Below are 27051 nucleotides of genomic sequence, written 5' to 3'. Positions count from 1 at the left end.
TTTATTTTTGACTATCAGAGTAAAAGGGGCTGAGAAAATTTGCATGCCACACTTTTAAAAAACATCCCTTTACTTTTACTTACAATTGTACTAATACTCTTACCAAATATTAACACACAAATCTTAGTACAATTGAAACAACGCAAAACAAACTTACAACTAACTTTTCAGCAAGTTGATAATTCCTTAATATTGAGGAAAAAGTAGTATTTAAAAGTCTCATATAATAACTTATATGCACAGCACAGGGGGCTGCACAGTGGAGCAGTTGGTAGAGCTGTTGCCTTGCAGCAAGAAGGTCCTGGGTTTGATTCCAGGCCCGGGGTCTTTCTGCACGGAGTTTGCATGTTCTCCCTGTGCATTGCGTGGGTTCTCTCCGGGTTCCACAGTCCAAAAACATGACTGTCAGGTTAATTGGTCTCTCTAAATTCTCCCTACGTGTGTGCATGGTTGTTTGTCCTGTCTGTTTCTGTGTTACCCTGCGACAGACTGGCAAAATGTCCAGGGTGAACCCCGCCTCTCGCCCAGAACGTTAGCTGGAGATAGGCACCAGCACCTCCCGACCCCACTAGGGACAAGGGTGTAAGAACATGGATGGATGTAATAACTTGTAATCTGTGGAAAATATCTTGTTCCTCTGGAATTATTGACTAAAAAAACCTACTCTATTTGCTGAAAAGTTGCTTGTAAGTTAGTTTTGTCTTATTTCAAGTGTAATAAGATATTTGCAGTCGAAACTAGACCAAAAATACTTGGTAGGATTTTGTGTTTTTGCAGTTCAGGTTAGATTCTGCATTGACATTTATGGCTGTAATGTAACAACATTCACAAATCCATCAAAAAGGCAGAAACCAACTTCCTAAGCCTTTCGTTTGTGTTGTAGAAATATGATTCTGAACTGTTTAAAATGGCCAAGTTGTGCCTGTGTGCCATCGCTGGAGCTTTGCCTCCAGACTTTGTGGATACCAGCTTAGGGGCGACGGTGGAGAAACAGGAGTCAGTGGATGCACAGGGAAACTTTGAGCCAAAACCCATCAACACTGCCAAGTATGTGATTTTACCTGTGTTTGTGCACAATATTATGCAAGAATTTATTTAAAACACATGCAAAGCAGCTGACTTTGGGTTAATGACAGATATTTAAGCCATCATTCCTCTTTTCCAGCATCTCCCTTCCTGAAAAACTTGACTACATTGCTAATAAGTATGCAGAGCATTCCCACGACAAGTGGGCTTCAGAGAAGGTCAGAACCTCCTATTTTTGTACCACATCTCTGCATATTTTATCCATGCAGTGTGTGTTTTTCAGAAGCACAGTAATGACTCTGACAACCTGCATCTTTAGATGTCGGCTGGCTGGAAACACGGAGACAGTTTGGACGAGCAGACCAAAACCCATCCACTGCTGAAGCCTTATAAATCTTTAAGTGAGAAGGTATGGAGGGTTGCACTATCTGCAAAAACAAAGAATCTCCCTTATTCGTCGGATTTTACTCTGCTGTTTTTATTGCAAAGTCAGAACAATTCAACTATGACATAAAAAAACTCAAGTTCTGTTGATTTATTATGAGATTACTGATATTTTTCCTGCTCTGCAGCGCTTTAGAGCAACTTGTTTGTTTCAAAAAGCTGATATCTTCATCAAAATTGCAGGAAAGAGGTAATTATGTGTTAATGTTCTCAATGAATAAAAATAAACTACATGTTCTTTTATGTTATGATGTTCTGTCCCACAAAGTTTCAACTAATAGTTGCCCTGATTGAAGGTTTCTCCCAGAAAACTTGCTAAGCCCAGTGGTTGGGACAGTCATTCATCCTGCGGCTCGCCGTGTTTTTGAGTAAAAAAGTGTTTAAAGTTGACAGGAAACTTGAAGATATGACTTGAAAATTATGTGTTACCGAATGACTGGAAGATTAATACCTGAACACCAACTGTAAAGTCTTAAAAAATGCAAACACTTAAAAAATATTTAATAAATAAGAACTGCTTAGGCTGGTGGGGGCACAAGTAAAGCCTGGTGGCCCGCCAGGCTTATAATACACTAGTGGAATAATTCATACAAGTTAACTGACCCAAACATGCTTCAGAACTGAAATCAGTTGAAATAAGGTGTGATAAAAAATATATGCAAATAAATTTTAGGGAGATTTGTGAATGTAAATTTCCCTACAATCTGTATATTATACATATATATATTTTTTAAATTCTTTATTTTTGAGGTATTGAGAAGATTACAAAAGCACAATTTCAGTCTGTGATTAGATACAAAATTCCTTCTCATTACATTTCCATTTGCAAAAATAAAACAAAACAAAAAGATGGAACAAGGGGGTATTATTTTGGAAAGACATTACTTTTCTGTATTTAACTACGGTAAGTAAATTATATAGTAAATAGACACTTCCTGAAGAATAAACCCTTTCTTTTTAATTCTCAACAATCTAGTATTCTTGCATTGGTGTTCTATACATATTTAATAGAATACTAAAGTGCAGAGAGAAAAAAAATGAAATAGTTTAGGATATTGACAGAAATGGAAGCAGGTTGCACAGATCTGAAAAAATTGGTGGAGTAAATTGACACAAAGCTTAGAAATTACTTGAATCCCCTTAAGATGATAGTTGTTACACTTCTATTTGCTTTTCTGTTTTATTTTACTGGAGAGTTACTGAGAATTGTAATTATGCGAGCAAAAACTCACCGTCAAAGCAACCAAAATGAATCGAAATCCTGCAAAAACAGAGCCGGTATTAAATCCCTGAGCAGAATTTGATCTGATCTTCATTCTGTCATCCTTGATGAAATATTAATCATCTAACACGACTTTTATTGTAGTTTACAACCAGAAAATATGATCAGCCACAAAGTGGCATCAGTAACATTCATTTTACAACTGAATGTGTTGCTTGAATTGTTTTCACTCCAAATGATTTATACACTGATGGCACTCGGCAAATGAAAATAAATCTGAAATACTTGCAGAGTTGAGTCTTTCTGACTTTAATCTTCTGTCAAATAGATAAAAATGGGAGACACTTATATTTTTTTCTTATTAGTGAACATGTACAGTAGATCACATGTGTCAAACTTTAGGCCTCTGGGCCAAATCTGGCCCGCCATAGTCATGTGGCCCTCTAGATCCTAAACACTAAGTGTGATTAAATATTATGTTATCTATCAAATCAATGCAGTTTCTTTCTGTTTACTGCCAAATTATATCAATCAGTCCCTCCAGTTTCTTGAGTTATCGTAGAAATTCATGCAAAATCAACAAATCCCCGCACTTTTTTAAAATTATAATTGGGATTTTATTGCAGATTTTTCTCAAACGTTGTCAGAAACTTTCTTACTTGTACTAAGCAACTGCCTCAGCCTTAACTGCTGTCAAATTATAGTCCATGATCTATATTACGGTCACATTATAGTCCATACAGTTGTAAAAAGTCACATTTACTGTCTTAAATAAGATCAAATATTGCAAATATTTCCAATTTAGTACCACAAACACTTTGAATTTTACTGCAAAAAAACACAAAAAGAATCAAAAAATCCTAGAGGGTCTGAAAAAATGTTCAATAATAATATTTAATTTTGAGAATTCATTGACATTTTAACAGGTTGTGAACAGGTTTTATCGATACATTTTGGCACAACCGGCCCTTTAAGAGCATTCATGATCTGGATTTGGCCCAAAACCAAAATTAGTTTGACACCGCTGATGTAGAGTCTTACAGAGGACAATGAGTTCAGCGTTTTGTGTGTAATTTGTAGGAGAGGGAGACTTACCGCTGGCCTGTGAAAGAGTCCCTGAAGAGCATGCTGGCGATGAACTGGAACATTGAGAGGACCAAGGAGGGAGAAGCCATGTTCCAGCAGCGAGAGAGTGAAAAACAGAGAAAGCTTTCAGAATCTCAGGTGACTCCTTCAGATTCTGACACGATCAGATTGCAAAAAATGTCGTCTTTTTTTGTTGTTGTGTTGATTCCCCAAATCTACTCCTTGCGATCCAGCATTCAACAACCTTCTTATTTACAACTGAGATTATTTAAATTCCAGATGGAGTTGTAGAGTCTAGTAGAGTTTCTGACTGAAAACAGGTTAGTCTGAAAAAGGAGGATATGCATCTGCTGCCTTATTTGCTTCCTCTCTGTTTAATTTGTGCAGTCTAACGGATTCAGTCCTGCTCCGATGGACCTGCACAATGTCACTCTGTCCCGAGAGTTACAGGTAGGTCTCAACTCATGTTAGTTTGGGGGAAAAGACTCTCCACTGTTCAAGTTTATTCTTTTATTTCCACAGACTATGGTGGAAGTGGTTGCAGAAAATTACCACAACATCTGGGCTAAGAAGAAGAAGTCAGAACTTCTGAGTAAAGGTGTCGAAATTAAAAACCTTTGCTAAAAAATAAGCATTTATTTTTAAATTTTAATTATTTGTCTTTGACCGAACAGGAGGAGGGTTGGCTCACCCGCTGCTTGTTCCCTATGATACCTTGACTGCTAAAGAGAAGTACAGAGACAAAGAAAAGGCCCAAGAGCTCTTCAAGTTCCTGCAGATTAGTGGCTATATTATCACAAGGTGAGCCTCTTTTAAATAGATTATTATTTTTTTGTTCTATAATTGCTAAATTTACAACTCAAATTCATTTGGAGTGACAAAAACAAGCAAGATTAGGAATTTGTTTAATTTTCTTGTGTGTGTATTTTGTGGAATATTGAAGTTATGAATAAAAACGAATTGGTTGGAGTTGATCTCTTTGCGTCTCGTCTCTCGGTCTCAGAGGTCTGAAGGACATGGAGCAGGACTCGTCATCCATGGAAAAACGTTTTGCCTACAAGTTCCTAAAGAGGCTGTTGAAGAATATCGACTCTGCTCAGGAGTTTATCGCCCATCTTGGTGCGTCTGCAGCACTAATACTAACATTATCAATCGCTAAGATGTAGAAACTAAAATACTGACTCAACCATTTACAGAGGCCATGGCTACCAGTGGGAAAACTGACAAGTCCCCCCATGACCAGGAGATCAAGTTCTTTGCAAAGGTTGGGATGAGGATTTGGAATTACTCCACTTGTATATGTTTTTTTTAGAAAGTTTTTATTTTTACTGAGGTTTTCTTTTTATTCTCCTCAGGTTTTACTTCCAATGATTGATCAGACATTTAAGAACCACTGCCTTTACTTCCTGTCCACACCTAACAAGAACCTGAGCAGCTGTGGCTACGCCTCCAACAAGGAGAAGGAGATGGTCACCAGGTATCACCACAAACAAATCACGACCTGTTTAAGTTACTTTCTCCTTTAAACTGGTGGAGTTGAGTTGTCTGGCAGTTTTATATATTCCCAAAACCTTTCCTTAAAGGGGATCTATTATGGAAAATTTACTTTGTGAATGTTTTTATTCTTCCATTTGGGTCGCAACTTATTCTGAAAACAGCAAAGATGGGTTTTTTTTGGCGATAAGTTGATGCTTTTTTGGTGTCTGGAAAATGAGCCATTTCAAAAACCTCATAAATGTTGAGTCACAACCGTTACCTAGCAACCACAGCTGAGCTCCAGCATGTATGGTCAGCTGGTTTTACCACTGTAAACGCTGTACAATGACAAGAATTTTTTTTTTTTTTACTTACCATCTGCTTGCTGCTTTGTTGTTGGTTGTGCAGGAGGCTCCACTTCTGCTTTTCAAAGATATACGGTCGTATAATTGCGCATCTGTTTACAGCCATTTAGTAAACTTTGAGTTGTGGAGGCGTGGTCAGTAGCAGTTTATTTAGATTTAGGAGCTCAAAATAGGCAGGACGGAGCAGACTAGAATTTCATTTTCTAAGAATGGTTTCGTTTAGGTCATACGATCTGACAGACCATAATAGGTCACCTTTAATTTCTTTCACTTTTCTTTCCTGTCAGCTTTTCTTCAGTTCTACCTTTATTTCCTCTCCTTTTCCAGCCTGTTCTGTAAGATGGCCGCTCTTGTTAGACACAGGATTTCTCTCTTCGGTAAGGTTGCTGCTGTCTCTGTCTGGAGTTTGAATTTGTTCCAGCAGACAACAAAAAAATGTCTTTCTGTTACAGGAAGTGACTCTGCGATCATGGTGAGCTGTCTTCACATCCTGTCCCACTCACTCGACACAAGGTACACAAACCTCCACGCCGTCTCCACTAACCAAGCTCTGGGAATGTCTCGTCATGTGACTTACGGTTATCAAAACGTCCAACTTTCCCTCAGAACAGTGATGAAATCCGGCGCAGAGCTGGTCAAAGTCGGGTTCAAGGCCTTCTTTGAGAGCGCGGCGGAGGACTTGGAGAAGCTGGTGGAGATGCTGAAGCTGGGGAAGTTCATGCAGTCACGCGCGCAGATGAAGAGCGTCACTCAGAGCATCAACTATGTGACTGTGGCCCTGCTGCCCATCCTCACTGCCCTGTTTGAACACATCAGGACGCACGAGTTTGACGTGGACCTGCTCAGTAAGCCCAGCAGCTTAAGCTCTGCAAAAACACTAAATCTTACCAAGTAGTTTTAGCCTAATTTCTAGTGCAAATGTCTTAGTACACCTCAGTTCTACTGGCAGTTTATTCAACTTTGAATTTGTCTGGTAATGGAACTATTACTTTTTTATCAATATTAAGGAATTATTTACTTAAAACAAGCTTCTACATCTTGCTAAAAAGCTACTTGTTTGTTACTTTGTCTTATTTTAAGTTTGGTAAGATATTTGCAGTAGAAACTGGGCCAAAAATACTTGGTAAGATTTTGTGTTTTTGCAGTGTGTGAAATTTTAGAGAGCCCAAGTCAGACAAAATGTTCAAAACACATTTTTATATTTGGCGTAATCATGTTTAACTGTGTTGTGTTTAGTTTGGATAAAAGAGAGTGAAGCCAAATGAAACTAATCCATTTCCTACCAGGATTCTCATCCTGATTTAATTATTAATGTTTTATTATCCGTGTTTATTCGTTAGTGGATGATGTGCAGCTGTCCTGCTACCGAATCCTGATGTGTTTCTACCTCCTGGGAACCGGAAAGAATGTCTTTGTGGAGAGGTGAGAGGTCAAGATCTTCAATGGCACTGATTTATGTTCTTCTTCATGTGCTGACCTGAAAGATATTGCTTTGGCTAATTTTAATTTTATTTGCAAGAACTATAGCTATTTTTTTTTCAGTAAGCCAGTGATTTCATGCAAACAAAGAGCTCAAATTCAACAGAAATAAAATAATTTTTTTTTTTATTAAGTCATAAATATTAAATTTTTGTGAAGCTTAAAACAAAAGTGTATCAGGACACAATCTGTGTTTTGGTATGTCTACGAGTTCAAATCAGTTTTTGTTTTAAGTTTTTATGCATTTAGAAAATCTGAAGGAAAGTTCAATTTAGCTTTGTGTGAACTGAAAACTAGAGAGAAAATGTGAGATTTTGATCACTGATTATACCATTATGTGTTAAAAATTATCTGTGATTGGACAAGTTTGGGGAAAAGAGAAACGAATCAGATGTCGTGTGTTTTTATTTTTGTTTGGAGGACACAAACGTGTTTAGCCACACAATTTTCCAAACCAAAGCCAGTGAAAAATTTCCAGATCTTTTCCCAACTTCTTGAGTTAAAATATCGTTTTTTCCTAAACTAAAATACTTTTACTATAAATAATTTTTTTGCTCTGTGCTCAGAATTTGCTTATAAAATATTTACTTTTGCAATTTAGCTCTTATTTGCCATCACTTCACACATAGGAATCTGTAAATCAAACACTAGGTAATGCTTTCTCTTATCAGTTCATCATATTTCCTAACATGTGATCAATTGTATGAGTTTATTTGCTGATTTTCAGACATCTTCCAGCGATTGGGGAGAGTCTGGCGACCTTGGTGGGAGCGATGCCGGTGGCGTTCCTGGAGCCTCATCTCAACGCTCACAACCCACTTTCAGTTTTCAACACCAAGACGCCCCGAGAGCGAGCCAGTGAGTTTCCAGCCGAGCCTCGTCTCATCTTTTGACGTTCGTCGACCTCGCTGAGGCCGCGGCGCTTGTGTTCGCTCACGGTGACGGATGTTTCTGCGTTGCAGTCCTGAGCATGCCCGACACGGTGGAGGAGATGTGTCCAGAAATGCCTCGCCTCGACAAGCTGCTCAAGGACGTCAACGACGTGTCGGAGTGCGGCGCTCGCTACAGTGACATGCCACAGGTCCGCTTTTCATCTAAACAGCTGCTGCTTTTGAGAAATGATGTATAATTAGGACTCTGTATTTATTTATCTTTTTTGATCCCACTGGAACATATAGAAGAAGATTGGGGCAACTAAAAAAAATACAGATATTTTTCTCAGAAATTTGACTTTAATCTTCTGAAATCAAACGTCAGAATTCTGGAGAAACAGTCAAATCTCTGAGTAAAAAGTCAGTTTTATGAAATTAAATTCAGAATTTTGAGATTAAATTCAAAATTCCAAGAAAAGAAGTCAGACCTCTGAGATCGAAAAATTTGAATTCTGAGATTAAATTAAAAATTTTGAGATTAAATTTAAAAGTCTAAGATTAATTTAAAAATTCTAAGAAAAAATGTCAGAATTCTGAGATTGAAAAATTTGAATTCTGAAATTAATGTCAGAATTCTGAGATTAAATTCAAAATTCTGTGATTAATTTCAAAATTCTAAAAAAAAAGTCAGAATTCTCAGATTAAAGTCGGAACAAATATATGAATTGGTACCAAAATATTTGAGATTTCCTTACTTATTTGCCAAATTTGCAGGAGTTGTATTTCATATTTATACCTTTAACCTGGTCATTTCTGGATGTTATACTTTTCCTGCCAATTTGACCTGACCTTTGTGTCAAAGTGTGACCTCCAGCCGTTTCCTGCAGGTCATTGAGGTCGTCCTCCCCATGCTGTGCAACTACTTGTCCTACTGGTGGGAGAAAGGCCCGGAGAACTCGCCGCCGGACACCGACTGCTGCACCATGGTGACGTCTGAACACCTGAGCATCATTCTGGGAAACATCCTGAAGATCCTCAACAACAATCTGGGCATTGACGACGCTCCCTGGATGAAGAGGATTGCAGGTGAATCACTAAGATTTCACCTTTTAGCCGGACTTAAAGTGCCGTTTAACTCCAGTCAAGTTGTGTATTTTCCATAAATCTGACTACATGTAATGGGAGGCATCAGTAAATGGAACAGATTGTCAGCCTATAAGTAATTAAATGCCTAAATATCTTTAGTTAGATACATTTACAAAACTTTTTAAGCCTGATTGATTAAACAAAAGCAGAAAAATCTAGAAAATAGCCGGTTTTGTTTCCACTCCTTCTAAAACAACATTACCGCTAATAAAGCTTATTTTGGGTGAAAAAAGTTTCTTCTGCAGATTCTTTCTGCTTCCAGTTATATTTCTGTCTCTCCCAATCATAACTCACCATTCTGGTCTCCAGTTTACTCGCAGCCAATCATCTGCAAAGCTGGAGCTGATTTGTTGAGAACCCACTTCCTGCCCACAATGGAAAAACTAAAGAAAAAGACGGTGAAGGTAAGAACCATAAATGCACCGAAAACTGTTTTTTACTTCCTTGGTAAACCAGTAACATCCTTAAAATATATTTTTGCTAAGTATAGTAATCACTTCTGTAGAGTTGAAGTTGTGTGAAGTATGAACACTATGCCTTAAAAATAATATCAGATTTTTTCATTTCAGATCCAATTTCTGATTTTTATTTATTTATTTGTTCTCACTTTCTTTTCTAACAAACTATATTTGTTAAAATATTATTGAATTTCCCTATGGGATTAATAAAGTATTTTTGAATGTGAATCTAAATTTGAATAATGTGTTTTTTATTTCAATTATCCCTCCTATCAGTTGTACAACAGTATTAAGGCCAGGTACAAGAAGTTTTGTTTAGTTATGAGAATGTCATCATAAAATTAGCAGAATAAAGACGCAGTTGTAGCAGAATGTCTTAAAATTAACAGAAAAAATTTTAATTAATAAGAAAGAAAGCTTCTTATGATCTGAAGTAACCACTTCAGTTTGTGTAATTATTTTTACTTAATTAAATTACTTTATTAAAGGATTTAATGAATTAATTACTTCATTTCCCTTTGGGATTAATAAAGTATTTTTGAATTTGAATACTTTCTTGAAATAGACACAGTTGTAGAACTTATACAAAAGTATAACTTCACAAGATGCTCAACATTTCTCATTTTAATGTTTTATTACTTTTCCGTGCTCTAGTTCTCAAAAAATGTAACTGTATTCTGATAATATTACAGTTATATTCTTGTAATTTTATGACTATGTTCTCGTTTGGTGCCTGAATTCAAAGTCCAATTCAAAGCCGTGAAACACGTCTCTCAAACAAGATGGCGGCTCTGGGCGTGATGACATCATTCTGAACTATGGAAACCCAACCACTGCATTCATTGGTGGGAAAAAATATCTGATTTTCCAAGTATTAAATCTTCAATCTAGATTGATTGATAAAATCAATTTTTCCTCAAACAATGCTCGTTTAAGTTCAGTAACTTTAGTGTCTTGAAACCAAATGGTCTTGTGATCAGAGGAGGACTAATGTCTCAGCGAAATCTAGAGAAACTCATCCATGCGTTTATCTTTAGTTGCATTGATTACTGCAACAGCGTCTTCACAGGTCTGTCTAAAAAATCAAACCGCTGCAGCTGATCCAGAACGCTGCTGCTGGAGTTCTGACTAAAACCAGGAAGATAGAGCACATAACACCAGTTTTAAAGTCACTACACTGGCTCCTTGTAGCTCAAAGAATAGACTTTAAAATACTGTTGCTAGATTATAAACCATTGAACGGTTTAGCACAACAATACATTAAAGATCTGCTGTTGCAAGAGAAGCATCTTTCAGCTTCTATGCACCACAAATCTGGAACAAACTTCCAGAAAACTAAAACAGCTGAAACACTGACTTCCTTTAAATCTAGACTAAAAACCCACCTGTTCAGAGTTGTATTTGAAATGTAATCTAATACGAATTTAACGACTTAGTGTAATGTTTTGATTGTTGATTATGTTGCATGACTTTGTGTTTCTGTGTTTGTTATGATGTAAAGCACTTTGAAATGCCTTGCTGCTGAAATGTGCTATACAAATACAATTTGATTTGATTTTGATTTGCGATGCGTTACAGTGCGATCAGGAATAAGCAGATTTCTGTTTGATTGCAGGTTGTGTCTGAGGAGGAGCTGCTGAAAGCCGACGGTAAAGGAGACAACCAGGAAGCAGAGCTGCTCATCCTGGATGAGTTCTCTGTGCTCTGCAGGGACCTCTACGCTTTCTACCCCATGCTCATCCGCTACGTGGACAACAACAGGTACAACTACAGACTTCACCTCTTAATGCTTTTGGATGTGCAATTTTGTTTAGAGGCGTCATAATTCATTTTATTTGTGGTTTCAGTTGTGTGTGGTTTTTTATTTCTGTATTAGTTATTGTTTTTGGTTGTCGTATTTTATTTGGATATATAAAATATCTTCCAGTTCTTATGAAAATGAAATATTATAACATATTTTTACTCAAGTATAAGTAAAACTCATAATACTCATTTAATATTTAAAAACTACATCATCAGATGGAATAAGATAAGTGGAAATTTTGTTGTTTTTTGGGGGGTTTTTTTTACCCTTCCAGGGGGTCTTTAGTGGGCTCTAGTGTCCCTTATATGACAGTGGGCTGACAGGAAACTGGGAAGGAGAGGGGGGAAGACATGCGGCAAATGTCGTCGGGTCCGGGAGTCGAACCCGCAAAGGCCGCGTCGAGGACTCAAGGCCTCCAAATATGGGTCGCGCTATCAACTACGCCACCACGGCACGCCCGAAATTTTGGTATTTTGGGACCAAAATGGCAAAAGTAATAAAAAAATAAAATCTAAATATATAAAACTTGTGAAAGCTTAATAAAAACTGCAGGTGTGTGTCTGTGTCTGGTGAATTTTTGGTTAAAACATGTTTGTTTTTCATTCATTGGGTACTTTATAATAAAATTACTCAAGTAATTTTACTTTTTAGTAAAAATACTCCTAAAAAGTTATTCAAGTAACTGTAATGGAGTTACTACCCAACTCTGATTATACATATATTTATAATAAAATGGTCTCAAAACAACAATATTACCATTTATTGCAATAATGATAAAATTAGTCACCATGACAGGCCTGTCGTTTACATAGGATGGTATAGTTAAAGTATCTCTCTGTCCCTTCCAGGTCCAGGTGGCTGAAGGAGCCAGATGCAGACTCCACTGAGCTCTTCAGGATGGTGGCTGAGATTTTCATCCTCTGGTGCAAATCCAACGTAGGTCCCTCTGCTCAGGCCGCCACGTTAACCCCTCGTATTCCAGCTTCTGATCAGACTTTTGTTTTTCTCTTCTGATGTAGAACTTCAAGCGTGAGGAGCAAAACTTTGTGATTCAGAACGAGATCAACAATCTGGGCTTCCTAACCGGGGAGGGCAAATCCAAGATGTCCAAGGTAATTTTCATCACTGTAGTGCAGAAGGTTGTTTAAACAGTAAAAAAAAGAATAAATACATGTGTTATTTTACCAGTTCTACTCGTAGAGTTTTAACTCTGTTTTCCGTCTGCAGTCTGGTGGGGACCAGGAGCGGAAACATAAACGCCGCCGCGGTGAATATTACTCCATTCAGACGTCTCTGATCGTAGCTGCGCTCAAGAAGCTGCTGCCTATCGGCTTGAACATGTGCACACCGGGAGACCAGGAGCTCATCTCTTTGGCAAAGATACGCTACAGCCTGGTAAGCAACGGACCGCTGCTTTGATTTTTAAACCTTGAAATGCAAGTTCAGTTCTCACAGCTGTAGCTTTTAGTAAGCAGTTACTTTTATTTATAAAGCGGCAAAAATTGTACTATCCAAAACTAACTACACTTACTCAATTACATTTATGTTTTTGAAGAACAAAATACTTTTAGGAGTATTTTTACTACGCTATACTTTTTACTTTCACTTGAGTAATTGTATTCTGAAGTATCTCTACTCTTACTCGAGTACAATTTGTGGATTTTCTACTCAATGAATGAAGAACAAACCAAACACACACCTGCAGTTTCTGTTAAAGTTTCTTAAGTTTTTTATTGAAAGAAAAAAATTATTTTTCCTGATTTTTTTTGTTGTTACTTATAAAAAATATTGTCATTTTGGTCTTTAAAATTCCAACTTTTTCACTTGGTTTTATATTTTTGTCCGTCTGTGTTATTTTTAAATATTAAATTATCAATAATTTGATCAATTACTCAGTTCTTCAGTAGACTTTCACTAAATACTTTTCAATCTTGGGTAATTTCTTAGATGTTTACTTTTTACTTTTACATGAGTAATTTTATTATGAAGTATTTCTACTTTTACTTCAGTAAACTTTCTGGATTTTCTACCCACTGAATGAAAAACAAACATGTTTTAACCAAAAATTCACCAAAAACCTGCAGTTTTTGTTACAGTTTCATAAGTTTTTTATTGAAATAAACTGATTTGGAAAAATTTAGTTTTGCCTGATTTTACTTTTTGTAATTTCTTTGGTCCCAAAAATTTCACTTTACTTTATATTTTCGTCCATATGATGATGTAATTTTTAAATATTAAGTGATTGATAATTTGATCAGTTACTCAGTTATTTTACTAAATACTTTTTTATTCTTACTCAAGTAATTTCTTAGATGGCTACTTTTTACTTTTACTTGAGTACAACTTTTGAGCGTAACTTCCAAGTTTTTCATGTGAGTGATGATTGTATTTAAGCTAGGAGTTGAGTCCAAAATAAAGACAAAGTTCAGAAGTTCGGCATTCCTCAATCAAAGATATTTAAGGTTCAGTTTCTAAAATAATAAATCAATTATTCCGATGCTTATTAATGGTGTTTTAAACAAATCGTCTTTTCGCAGAAAGACACGGACGATGAGGTGAAGGAGCATTTGCGTCAGAACCTCCACCTGCAGGAAAAGGTGAAATCATCTTCAGCATTTCAAGCAGAAGAGAGCAGAAATCCCTTGAACACAATTTGCTTGATTATTGATTATTTTTTTTAATTCTAGTCTGATGATCCAGCAGTTCACTGGCAGCTGAACCTTTATAAAGACGTAGTGGTGAAATCGGAGGAGCCGTCGGATTCGGAGCACACGGTGGAGAGAATCCAGAGCATCTCTGCAGCAGTCTTCAATTTGGAGCAGGTAGAAATTATTTTAAATACATTCAAAATAAGGAATAGACATATACAAGAACGCAAAACTGTGGTTTTGCATATACAAGAACGCAAAACTGTGGTTTTGCGTTCTTGTATATGTCTATTCCTTATTTTGAATGAAGATTAGACATATACAAGAACGCAAAACTATGCAGTAAAAACACCAGTGTTAAATTAAAAAGTGTTAATTTAACACAAAGTGTCTATATGTTTGTGCAGAATTTTTTTTTTTTTGTGCCGCTATCATTTTCAAGATACTAACAAATGTTTCCAGAGGTCATGAAAGGTCAACCAGCCCTCCCACCTTCTTCAAATCAGACAAAAAATTATATCAATCAACTCAACTACTTCTGTGCTGGTTTGTGCAGCAAAAGTTTTTGTTGTGCTGCTTTGGTTTTGAAGATATTAATGAAATTTTAAAGGTCGTTTTGATTTTGTAAAAGTGAGAGGGGCTGGTTGACCTTTTGACCTTTAAACTTTCATTAGTATCTTCAAAACCAAACCAGCACCAATGGAAATGTTTTGCTGTACGAGTAGAGGGTTGACCTTTCATGACCTCTGGGAACATTTCTGAATATCTTCAAAATGATAGCTGCACAAATGAAACTTTTTGCTGCACAAACGTAGCATTTGTCACCATTTTTGCATTTTGTTTGCTTTCGGGTGTCACATTAACATTACGATGGTGTTGGTGTTAAATTAAAAAAAAAATTTTATATTGATATAAATACACACATCACTGCCTTAAAAGCGTTTCACTTTTTTCAACAATTTTTAACTAATTCAGATGAAATTATTTTAAAAACTGTTGCATGGATTTGTTCATGGTGAAACATTCCCACAGCATGATGCTGCCACAGCCATGAATTTGTACGCATGTGAAATTACACATAAGTGGGCTCTCTTAATAAAATGACTACTGAAGGTAATTTATTGTACTCAATTTTTTTAGGGGGGTTTTGGAAAAAGGGAGTAAATATAAATGCACGCCACACTTTTCAGATTTTTTTCCTTACACTATTTTTTAAACTTATATAATTTACATTCAACTTAACAAGCTTTCACATAAAATCCTTTTTGTTTTTTTTAATAAATATGAATTATTTATTATTTTATTCCCGCGTTAAACAGTTAAGCAAACTAAGTCAACAAAATCACAGATTTTTAATGTGATGATTGGTGTTTTATCTGATTTTAAACTGATTTTTAAGACAAACATTTCTGTTTTGTCACATATTTCTTCCCTCCCAGGTGGAACAGCCTCTGAGGAACAAGAAGTGCATCGTCCAGAAGCTGCTGTCCAAGCAGCGTAAGCGGGCCGTCGTCGCTTGTTTCCGCATGGCTCCACTCTACAATTTACCCAGGTGAGCGTTTATCATTTATTTTTTAAACTGTCAATTTCAACATTTAAATACAGTAGTGGCTTTAAAATAATATAAAGTACAGCTTTTCTCATCGTCCTAGACGTAGGATCTGTTACTTAACCAGTACAAGCCTTCATCCCGTTCCCGCTGACCTTCTCTCCTCTGTGTTGTTTTTTTATTTATGTTTTTTTAACACCGCCTCACCCTCCCTCCTCTCAGATACAAAAATAATAATTACTTCCTGAATGGCTATCGGGAGGTTTGGCTGGAAAGGGCGTTCAAAGCCTCGAGCTTTGACCGCCTGTTCTCCCTGCTGACGGTAAAGTGACGTTGCAAAAGCTTCACGCCTTCAAACCCCTTCTTCTCATCCGCCAGGCTGTGGACCAATGGCTGCCTAGCAACCAACTGCTGATTCTGATTGGTCGGCTAGAACGAGCCTGGAGAAATTGATATAGTGGCAATAATTAAAAACGTTTTAGGCTATTTGCACTTCAAAAACACAAAATCTTACAAAGTATTTTTGGCCTAGTTTCTAGTACACTTGAGACTACAACAAAACTAACTCATAGCTGCTTATTTTAGGTCAATAATTTAGGCTTAGAGACTTAGACTTAGACTGACTTTATTGTCATTTTGCATGCACAGGGTGTATACAGAACGAAATTTCGTTGCATACGGCTCAGGACAATGTTTTGAGCTTTCAATGTTGTGAGGTTACTCCAGAATAAAATAAAATACAGTATAAAATATGAATATAAATATAAATATAGAATATAAAGTGCAGTAATGACAGTAAAATAGAAGTTATTTAGCTCTGTACATGTGCAAGGTATAAAGTGGAGACCAGTTTTTAAGTGCAGACCAGTTAAGAGTTCAGCAGTCTGATGGCAAGTGGGAAAAAGCTGTTTCTGAACCTGGTGGACCTGCACCGGACGCTGCGGAACCTCTTTCCAGAGGGCAGCAGGGAGAACAGTCCATGGTGGGGGTGTGAGGGGTCACTGATGATGTTTCGGCCTCGGGACACGCAGCGCTGGGATGAAATGTCCTGGATGGAGGGAAGGGGGGCCCCGATGATCCTTTCTGCTGTCCGCACCACTCTCCTCACGTTCTTCCAGTCGGAGGCGCTGCAGCCTCCACACCACACAGAGAGGCAGCTGGTCAGAATGCTCTCTATGGTGCTTCTGTAGAACGTCTTGAGGATGGGCGGGGGCAGGTGTGCTCTTCTCATCCTCCGCAGGAAATACAAACGTTTCTGTGCCCTCTTGGCCAGAGACGTGGTGTTCACAGTCCAGGTGAGGTCGTTAGTGATGTGCACCCCCAGGAATTTGGTGCTGCTGACCACCTCCACAGCCGAGCTGTTGATGAGCAGTGGAGCGTGGCTGGGCCGGTTCTTCCTGAAGTCGACGATCATCTCCTTCGTCTTGTCAACGTTCAGGATCAGGCTGTTGTCTCTGCACCAGTCCACCAGCTGCTCCACCTCCTCTCTGTAGTCCAGGTCGTTGTCGTCTCTGATGAGGCCCACCACCGTTGTGTCGTCCGCGAACTTCACGATGTGGTTGGTGGCGAACCTGGGGACGCAGTCGTGTGTCATCAGAGTGAACAGCAGAGGGCTCAGGACGCAGCCCTGAGGGGAGCCTGTGCTGAGAGTGATGACATCGGAGGTGTGTTGTCCGATCCGGACTGACTGAGGTCTGTCGGTGAGGAAGTCTAGCAGCCAGTTGCGCAGGGGGGTGCTGAAGCCCAGGTGTTCCAGTTTTCCTGCCAGATGCTGTGGGATGATTGTGTTGAACGCTGAGCTGAAGTCCAGGAACAACATCCGCACATGAGTGTTCTTCTCCTCCAGGTGAGCCAGGCTCAGGTGTAGGGCGGAGGAGATAGCGTCCTCAGTGGAGCGGTTTCGGCGGTAGGCAAACTGGAACGGGTCGAATGTGGAGGGGAGTCTGGAGACGATGTGTTCTTTTACCAGCCTTTCAAAGCACTTCATCATGATGGGAGTCAGTGCCACAGGCCGGTAATCGTTGAAAGAGGTGACTTGAGGTTTCTTTGGCACCGGAATGATGGAGGCAGTTTTGAGACAGGCTGGCACTGTGGCTTGGTCCAGTGAGGTGTTAAAAATGTCTGTTAGGACACCAGCCAGCTGACCTGCGCATTCCCTGAACACCCGCCCAGGTATGTTGTCGGGGCCTGGGGCCTTCCGTGGGTTGACTCTTTTCAGAGTCTTCAACACATCGGCTGTGTCCAGGCAGAGTGCCTCCTCTTCCTGGTGGGGAACAGTTTTCTTTGCCGGAGTACTGTTCAGTGCCTCGAACCTCCCAAAGAAGTTATTGAGTCCATTTTATAATATTGATGAGAATGTACTTGTTTCACTGGCAGATTATAAGTCACGTGTCAAACTAGAGGCTTATAGGCCAAATCTGGCCCACTATAACTTTTTATGTGGCCGTCTAGACTCTAGACTAAACACTAAATGAGCTTAAATATCATGTTATCAATCAAATCAATGCAGTTTTTATCTGTTTACTGCCAAATTATATTAATCAGTCCCTCCAGGTTCTTGGGAATCATTGTGGAAATTCACACAAAATCAACAAATTGAGCTAAAAACTGGGAGTTTATTGCAGATTTTTCTCAAAAATTGTCAAAAACTTTCTTACTTGTACTAAACAGCTGCCTCAACTTTAACTGATGTCAGATTATATTCCATGATCTATACAGTAAGTTATATTCTTTGCTGCTGTGTGTTGGGGAAGCAGCATCAGAGCCAGCGACTCTAATAGACTGGACAAAATCATCAGGAAAGCTGGCTCTGTACTGGGACTGAGGCTGGAGTCCCTGGAAACTGTGGTGGAGAGGAGGACACTGAAGAAGGTTCTGTCTATTATGGACAATAAACAGCACCCTCTCCACCACATAGTGGACAGACAGCGGAGCACCTTCTCACATAGACTGCTCCAGCTCCGCTGTCGTAGGGACAGATACAGGAAATCCTTCCTGCCACATGCCATCTCACTGTACAATAAAAGCTAAATCATTGTTCTGCACTAATCAGTCCGACTTGCACAACTGCACTGTGGCACACTTGCTGTACATATATTTACATATACATATCTGCATTTTTTGAATCTTTGCAAGGACTGCTCTTAAGTTGTTTCTTATATTAACAGCATTTTATATTTTATTTTTTATTTTATCTACAACTACTACTCAGTGGTAGTTGTTATTGTGTCTTGTCTCTATGCTGTAACTGCGAAGTAATTTCCCTGCTGGGATGAATAAAGTACTTCTATTCTATTCTATTCTTAAAAGTCACATTTACCGTCATAAATAAGCGTAAATATTTCCAAAGTAGTACCACAAACACTTTGATTTTTACTGCAAAAATCACAAAAAGAATCACGAAATCCTGGAGGGACTAAAAGACGTTCAATAATATTATTTAATGTTAAGGGTTTAACAGTTTGTGAACAGGTTTTATCAGTACATTTTGGCACAACCAGCCCTGTAAGAGCATTCACGATTCTGATTGGGCACAAAACAAAAATGAGTTTGACACCGCTGTTGTAAAACCAATTTAAAGGAATTATCAACTTAGAAACTAGAATAAAAACTCTTGGTATAATTTTGTGTTTTTGCAGCGTGTGAAATGTTTTTCAGCTCTTAGTTGAAGAATTCAGTAAATCTTAAGTAATTTTTCCTCCTGTTTTGATTGAAAGATTGCACAATCTTCCTAGATTTGTTCATCCTTTTTACAAAAATGGGTTTTGATGCCCAAACTTGACCAGTCAGAAGAGCCAGTGGATCCTACATTGACCAATCACAACCCTGCCTGAAATGCACCTCCTGTAACCCTCTCCTCCTCCCTGACATCTCTTTTCCTTTCTCCTCACAAAAAAGGAGAGAATCCTCACCAGAATCCATCCTAATGCCACTCTACCTCCCTCCCACCTCCTCTTCATCCCTCCATCTCCCCTAACCCCCTCCCCAGGCATCGTGCTATCAACTTCTTCATCCCAGCCTATGAGAGACTTTGGATAGAGGCAGAGGAGTACTCCTTTGAGGAAAAGCTAGTTCAGGACCTGGCAGTAAGTACGGGGCTCGCCCCGCCCCTGCCCTGCGTTGGCACCCCTCTGCCGGTCCTGTTTGCAGAATGCTTCCTTAGATTGGCGCCCGTTGAGCCTTGGGAGCGAGTCCAGGCGGGGATGCCGCCCGAAGCGCCCGGCGGCCCGCGCTCCAGGCATGCTAAGTCCTTCAGACAGAGATCCGTCAGGAGTCAGAGGCTGCATGACGAACTCAGGAGGCGCAGGGCCAGAAAGGCGGGCTGTGGCGTTCTGGCGGCAGCGGTAAGGAGGGTTCTCACCCCGCAGCAGGAGGCTGCCGTAGCTGTTTGGCTGTCGGACGCGGATCCAACCCATCAGTTGTCTTTTCGTTGCACTTTGTAAGAAGTGTGTGACGGTGGTGTTGCAGTGCGGTTCTGTGGCGGTGTCGTCAGTGGGCATGCTCGCCTCTCCTGGTTGGAGATCACACGTCATATTTTATCTCTGTCAAACTGTGAAACGTTTTCCTACCGAGTGTAAAAGTTTAGGTCTAGGTTTCAATCCGTCACGTTAGTTTGAGATTATGAAGGTTACCGTTTTGGACGAGGATCATTCTTCATGTTAGCAAAAAATACAAAATCTTTCCAAGTATTTTTGGTCTGGTTTATAGTGCAAATTTCTTAGTACACTTGAAATAAGACAAAACTAACCTAAAAGTGACTTATTAGTAAGATAAAGAGGCTTTTTTCAGTAAATAATTCCTTAATATTGATGAAAAAGTTCTAGTTCCATTGACAAATTATTTAACTAATAACAAGACTTTTTCCCTTGTTATGAGTTAATTTATCTGCCAAAGTAACTAGTACTTTTTCATTAATATTAAGGAATTAATTACTTAAAACAAGCCTCTTTATCTTACTAATAAGTCACTTTTAGGTTAGTTTTGTCTTATTTTTTAAGATATTTGCACTAGAAACTAGACCAAAAATACTTGGTAAGATTTTGTGTTTTTGCAGTGTGCTTGCATCTGTTTGTTGCATCATGCATGCTTTTAAAAATCCAACACAGCTCAAATTTTCTCATTCTCTCCACGAATCACCTGGCGAACAAGATCTGCATGCTGGTGAGACATAACTGACTCGTTCATGTGTTTTAAAGGGGACCTGTTGTGCTAAATTCACATTTTTTGTACTTCCATTTTGAATTTTGAAATTATTGTTGACTTACCATCCAGAAACCACTTGGTGAATTTATGTTGGTTGTGCAGGAGGCTCCAATTTTGCTTTTCAAAGATGTATGATTGTAACCTTACACATCTGTTTGCAGCCATAAACGTTGAGTTGGGGGGCGTGGCCAGCAGCAGCTTATTTGGATTTAAAGTGACAGAGACCCAAAAACATTCTGGAAGGAAGGAGCTCAAAACAGACAAAAATCTGGTGCAAAGAATGCAAAGAACATGATTTGTTTAGGCCACAGATTTATCCTAATCTGTTCAAAGAAGCATAATAGGTCGCCTTTAAATAAATAATTTTGATTATATTCAAGCTTGAGAGGAAGAAGAACGAGTGAGAAAATCTCCTGCAGGATGAGTGATAACGATGCAGTTTGTTGACTCCTGTAGAAAACCCCGATGAAGATCGTGGAGGAAGAGGAAGAAGAGGTGGCTGAGATCAAGCCGGACCCGCTCCACCAGCTCATCCTCCACTTCAGCCACAACGCTCTGACGGAGAGAAGGTGAGAGGGTGAAAACTCTCCTCAGAACCGCAACACGAATGTCAATTAGTACAAATATATGTGTCTTTTTTAAAATCTTTTTCTCAGTTAGTGATGTTAAAGCTACAAATGTTAATGATTTATTGGGAAGTAAATACTTTGAAGAACAATCTTAACCACGGTCACAACTTTAAGTTCTTTTATTCTTTTCTAGATTTATATGTCTAGAGAGAGAAATGTTTGCCAATTTTTCTTCACAAAATCAACTTTCAAATCATTTTAAACGTTTGCTCAGGTGGACTCTCTCCACTTATTAGGAATTTTATTTTGAGATTTCAAAGTTAAAGGCAGTGAAAGTCACAATTTTCAGATTTTAAATGTTTTTAAATTCCTAAACCAGGTGCGTCAAATTCATTTTCGTTTCGGGCCAAATCAGGATCATAAACGCTCTTAAAGGGCCGGTTGTGCCAGAATGTATTGATAAAACCTGTTCACAAACTGCTAAAATATCAATGAATTCTTAAAATGAAATAATATTGAAAATTTTTTCAGTTCCTCCAGGATTTCATGATTCTTTTTGTAATTTTTTGCAATAAAATTCAAAGTGTTTGTCGTACTAATTTGGAAATATTTGTGCCTCTATATGACGGCAAATGTGATTTTTTTTATTACTCGCTGTATAGATTATGGAATATAATCTGACATCGATTAAGGCTGAAGCAGCTGCTTAGTACAAGTAAGAAAGTTTTTGACAATTTTTGAGAAAAATCTGTAAAAACTAGCACAATTTATTGTTTTTGCTTGAATTTCTGCGATAATTCCCAATAAACTTGAGAGACTGATTGATATAATTTTACAATAAACCGATAAAAACTGCATTGATTTGATTGATAACATGATATCTAATCACACTTAGTGTTTAGTCTAGAATCTAGGGGCCACATAAAAAGCTATGGTGGACCAGATTTGGACCACGGGCCTCAAGTTTGACACCTCTGCTCTAAATTATCTGCTACTTTTGTGACGGTTTCTAACATACTCTGCCGACTGTGATTGTAATACCTTTTCATAATATTGTGATTTTTCTCTTTTTCAGCTACCTGGAAGTAGATCCTTTATATATCGCGTATGCAGACATGATGGCAAAGGTATTTTCCTTTTGAACAGCTGCAACATACTCTATTAATTAAATGTTTTAAATTGTGGCCCTGTATTTTGTCAGAGCTGTGCAGAGGATGAGGAGGAAGAGGAAGAAGAAGGGCGGGAAAAGACATTCGAGGTACTTGGACGTTGCTGCCTGGCGCAGCGGCTCTAAAACTGTTTTTATGTCTTTTTGTGAGGCACAATTTTGCTTTTCACCTTCAGGAAAAGGAGATGGAAAAGCAGAAGATCCTGTACCAGCAGGCGAGGCTGCACGCTCGTGGGGCTGCAGAAATGGTGCTGCAGATGATCAGCGCCAGCAAAGGTAAAAATGATCCGGCTGGAAAAAGTCTGCCTGCTTGTAATCATCTGAACGTCTGGAGGAATAATTCAGGAAGGATCTGACTTTATGCTAGGATGTATTTTGGAAAACTAAGCTTTCATCTCTCAACCTCATTATTCTTTTATGTTGAACGTTGATTTCAAATGTGTTCAACTCTTCACATTAATTTTAAGATATAAAATGATAAGATTCAACTGGAATCCAGGCCACATTTTTTGTACAACTTGCAAAATTAAAAACTTGCAATTCCAAGGAAGGAAGGGCACGAATCTGGAAAGAAAAACTATGAGAAAGGGAGGAAGGAATGATGGAAGGAAGAAGAAATGAAGTACAAAAATGACTCGAGGAATAAAAGACAGAAGGAAGAAGAAAGAAAGATGGCGAGACTTGTTTTTAAAAAGTTAGGAAGTCCTGGAGAAAAGAAAGGAGGGACACAAGAAAGAATGGGAAAAAACACAAATTTTAAACAATCAGAATGAGAATAAACTCTGAAAATTCTACTTCCTTTTTTCCTCCATTTTTATCCAGACCTGGAAATTACTAAAATCAGATTCCAAACTTTTCATGCTATGTAGAAACTTTGTATTTCATTGGACTGAGTTTTCATGAGACGCTTTTAGATCACATGTGTGAAACTGAAAGCCCGTGGGCCAAATCTGGTCCATCCATCCATTTTCTTACACCCTTGTCCCTTAGAGGGGTCGGGAGGTGCTGGAGAGACCAATTAACCTGACAGTCTTGTTTTTGGACTGTGGGAGGAAGTCAGAGAACCCGGAGAGAACCCACGCATTCACAGGGAGAACATGCAAACTCCATGCATAAAGAGCCCAGGCCGGGAACCGAACCCAGAACCTTCTTGCTGCAAGGCAACAGTTCTACCCACTGCGCCACTGTGCAGCCCCAAATCTGGTCCACCGTAGCTTTAAGAGCATTCATGATCCTAATTTGGCCCAAAACGAAAATGAGGTTGACACCGCTGTTTTAGAGAAACAGGATAAAAAGCGGCTGATTACAACTTTTATCTCTCCACCATCAGGTCGTCTGGGCCCCATGGTGACCTGCACCCTCAAACTGGGCATCTCCATCCTAAATGGAGGCAACGTGCAAGTTCAACAGGTGACCTTGTCCAGATCTCTGCTCCCGTTCAGCAACCTGCCATGAGCTGCATGATTGCAGAGTTTTATGAACTCATAATCTTCCTTTATCACAGAAAATGCTCGGTTACTTGACGGACAAAAGAGACGCAGGCTTTTTCAAGAGTCTGTCAGGACTGATGCAGTCTTGCAGGTAGGGATTGTTGGGGCAAAAAGCTTTGAGATGGACAGAAATGTTTTCTTACCAACTCTGTTGCTTTTATGGTAGCAAACTGTGTTGTGTTTTTAAAAGTGGGAGCCACCAGGGGGTATAAATCATATATTTTTCATCAGAATTTTTGAATTAATTTTAAATAAAATATAAGTTTAAATAATTAATTTTAATGTTATTTCTGTTGCTAATTTCCTGACTGGCTGCCAAATTCAAATTGCTTTACTCCTTAACAAGAAATGACTTCATATTTTGCTAGCTCATAGTTAGCTTAATATTTAGCTAGCTCAGAGATAAATGTTTAGTTAGCTCAGAGCCAGCTTAGCGTTTAGCTTGCTTGGGGCTAGTTTAATTTAGCTAGCTCAGGATTATTTAATTTGGAGCTAAATAGTTAGCTTACTTACTATATTTATGAAGCTAGGTGTTTTGCTCGCTAACTAGATATTTAGCTTACTAACTAAGTATTAGCTTTAAACTATACACTAAGTGCTCCATTTGCTAACTAGATATTTAGCTTGCTAACTATATGTTAGCTTTGAACTAAATACTTGGTTGCTACCTAAATGTTTGGTTTACTAACAAAATAGTTAGCTTGCGAACTAAGTATTAGCTTTGAAGCAAATATTTAGCTTGCTAACTAAATATTAGCTTTAAACTAAATACTTGGGTTGCTAACTAAATGTTTGTTTGGCTAACAAAATATTTAGTTCATAAAGAGATTTTGAATTAATGTTTTTAATGATGCCTGAAAAGGGAATAATAAAAACCATGACAGCTTCACATGAGAAATGTGTAACAACCCTGATTGATGAAATCTTCAAGAAGTTCAAGAAGAAATGTTCAGGATGCTAAAAAAATAAGAAGCTAGCAGCATGTGTCAATCTCCTGAAGTGGAGCTAACTATTTTTATCCTACTTTATTCTCTCAGTGTCTTGGACCTGAATGCATTTGAGAGGCAAAACAAGGCAGAAGGACTTGGCATGGTGACGGAAGAAGGTTCAAGTAAGTCTGAAGACTTTCTCCTGTTATGCATTTTTAAACTTTCCATTGCAGTTGAGACATTTGCAGCTGTTGAGTATCAATGTTTGAAATGTGTGGATCAGTGCCTGGACGTTTGAAGAATCAAAATGATGAATTTTGATTCGGTTTGCTGCTTGTCTTGGAGTCAGTGAAGTTTTCGGTGTGATGTTTTTCACCGCAGCCCTGAGAAAAATCCCACTTTAGGTTAATATTCTGATATAACTGGAGCGAAGATGAGGAAGACTTGGTTTAGCACTCAAAGCTCTCACCTCTCTAACTTTCACCACAAACCTCCCGTCTCATCAAACTGTTTGTCTCCTCATCATCATTTCCACTGAGATTTAACAATTCACTGTAGCTACTGTTGTCTCTGTAGCCGTTTCAAACCTTTCACCATGACTCAGTTCCTGTTTTGTTAGATGCAACCCAGACCACTGGTTTCCCCCTTCGTCCTAAGCAGCATGTCTTTGTTTTTCCACTCGTAGCTGATGTATTCATATCTCTTTGTATTGTAACTCGGTGTCCTCTCTTTTTGCTTGTGTCTTCGTGTGCCGTTTGTCTCCTTCCTGTCATTTTAAAAACCCATCGATGGCAGTCCACACTCGGCGGGGTAAATAGCAAATTTAGATCATCGTGATATGGCTATGCTTCCTCCCTGAATGTTCCCTCCATATATGTGGTCCATCCTCCCTGCTTTTATTTGTGAAGCTCCTCCTATAGGGAGCATGCTGATGGAGAACACCCAAAGTGGGCCATTAAAATCAATCCACTGGCTGTTGTCCGTTTTATTTTTGCTTTTTGTTCAAGTTTCCCTCCCATGTTAACATTTACTAATGCCAGTCCTGATTAGTGCTGCTCAGATATGTTGTAAGGCTTTCAGTGCCACTCCCAACAGGTTTGACTAAATAGGTCTGTGGGCTCTTCCACAGCTCAAGCAAAGCTTTGGCTTGCTTTGGATTTGGGGGCTATTCCACAAAGCTGGTTCCGTTTCGTAATTATCAACTTTCACATGGCGTCACAAGCTGCTTTCTACGACGGTGTGGTGGGGCTACTGTGGGTAGAACAACAAAAGATTACATTTCCCCTGCTTTTTTTGCCAAAAAAACTCAAATGTTTTGAAAAAAACAAGTTTGAAAAGTCAAAACTTTGCTAGGAAAGTCTAAGAAATTTTTTTGATACACCTCAGAAATATTCTAGAAAAAAAGAGCGAAATTTATGAGCTTCAAAAGTTGAAAATATGCCCCAAAAAAAACAAACAATGAAAAAACGGAAATTTTGAGATTAATCTCAGAAATATTCTAGAACAAACAACAAAATTTCAGAACTTCAAAAGTTGAAAATGGGCTAGAAAATCTTTTTTTTTTTTAGATTTTCCTCAGAAATGTTGTTGAAGGAAACAAGGAAATTTCTGAGTTTGAAAAGTCAAAAATTTGTAAGAAAAAAGATTAATCTCAGAAATTTTCTAGAAAAAAATAAAAAAAATTCTGATTTCCAAAAGTTTAAAATATGCTAGAAAAAAATTAGAATTTTTTAGATTAATTTCAGAAATTTTCTAGGACAAACATGGAAATTTCTGTTTCGAAATTCAAACAAATAAAAATTCAGAGATTAATCTCAAAATATAAGATTTTTTTTAGCTAATTCTTGACTTTTCAAACTCAGAAATGTCCTTGTTTTTTTCTAGAAAATCTTATAGGTTAATCTCAAAAGTTCTGAGTTTTTTCTTGAAAATATTTGACTTTAAAATTTCTTGCTTTTCCTAGAAAATTTCAGATTTTTTTTCAAGCAAATTTACTCTCTTTTCTTCTATCTACAGTGGCCCTATTATTCCATCGTAGCTTTCAGATTTGGAATCCACCTGATTTAATTTATTCTGACTGGATTATCCAGTTAAAATGATTTGTGAACCCGTTTGTCC

At 38.2% G+C, this 27051-nt stretch overlaps 1 protein-coding gene across 4 annotated transcripts in view; it reads left to right on the top strand.

The window, feature by feature from the left end:
- Nucleotides 1-27051, top strand: part of ryr3 (ryanodine receptor 3) — a 136668-nt gene that overhangs the window by 91541 nt on the left and 18076 nt on the right. For 2 of the 4 annotated variants that reach the window (XM_032584478.1, XM_032584480.1), the window contains 34 exons: nt 884-1047; nt 1166-1244; nt 1346-1435; nt 3773-3916; nt 4166-4228; nt 4301-4376; nt 4453-4579; nt 4782-4897; nt 4975-5042; nt 5134-5255; nt 5947-5996; nt 6072-6132; nt 6226-6464; nt 6960-7041; nt 7826-7956; nt 8061-8179; nt 8858-9056; nt 9426-9520; nt 11190-11335; nt 12227-12314; nt 12398-12490; nt 12606-12773; nt 13916-13975; nt 14066-14200; nt 15466-15578; nt 19564-19660; nt 21234-21346; nt 22422-22473; nt 22548-22604; nt 22691-22790; nt 23845-23924; nt 24019-24095; nt 25042-25115; nt 25729-25743. In XM_032584478.1, the coding sequence (XP_032440369.1) occupies nt 884-1047; nt 1166-1244; nt 1346-1435; nt 3773-3916; nt 4166-4228; nt 4301-4376; nt 4453-4579; nt 4782-4897; nt 4975-5042; nt 5134-5255; nt 5947-5996; nt 6072-6132; nt 6226-6464; nt 6960-7041; nt 7826-7956; nt 8061-8179; nt 8858-9056; nt 9426-9520; nt 11190-11335; nt 12227-12314; nt 12398-12490; nt 12606-12773; nt 13916-13975; nt 14066-14200; nt 15466-15578; nt 19564-19660; nt 21234-21346; nt 22422-22473; nt 22548-22604; nt 22691-22790; nt 23845-23924; nt 24019-24095; nt 25042-25115; nt 25729-25743 (3493 nt within the window). The remainder of the gene's footprint in view (nt 1-883; nt 1048-1165; nt 1245-1345; nt 1436-3772; nt 3917-4165; nt 4229-4300; nt 4377-4452; nt 4580-4781; nt 4898-4974; nt 5043-5133; nt 5256-5946; nt 5997-6071; nt 6133-6225; nt 6465-6959; nt 7042-7825; nt 7957-8060; nt 8180-8857; nt 9057-9425; nt 9521-11189; nt 11336-12226; nt 12315-12397; nt 12491-12605; nt 12774-13915; nt 13976-14065; nt 14201-15465; nt 15579-19563; nt 19661-21233; nt 21347-22421; nt 22474-22547; nt 22605-22690; nt 22791-23844; nt 23925-24018; nt 24096-25041; nt 25116-25728; nt 25744-27051) is intronic. The other 2 variants (XM_032584481.1, XM_032584479.1) reach the window with 1 other exon arrangement.

This window comes from Xiphophorus hellerii, chromosome 15 (genome assembly GCF_003331165.1).
Source record: "Xiphophorus hellerii strain 12219 chromosome 15, Xiphophorus_hellerii-4.1, whole genome shotgun sequence".
In the NCBI taxonomy this organism is placed as follows: domain Eukaryota; kingdom Metazoa; phylum Chordata; class Actinopteri; order Cyprinodontiformes; family Poeciliidae; genus Xiphophorus; species Xiphophorus hellerii.
This window is presented reverse-complemented; position numbering and strand designations above follow the sequence as displayed.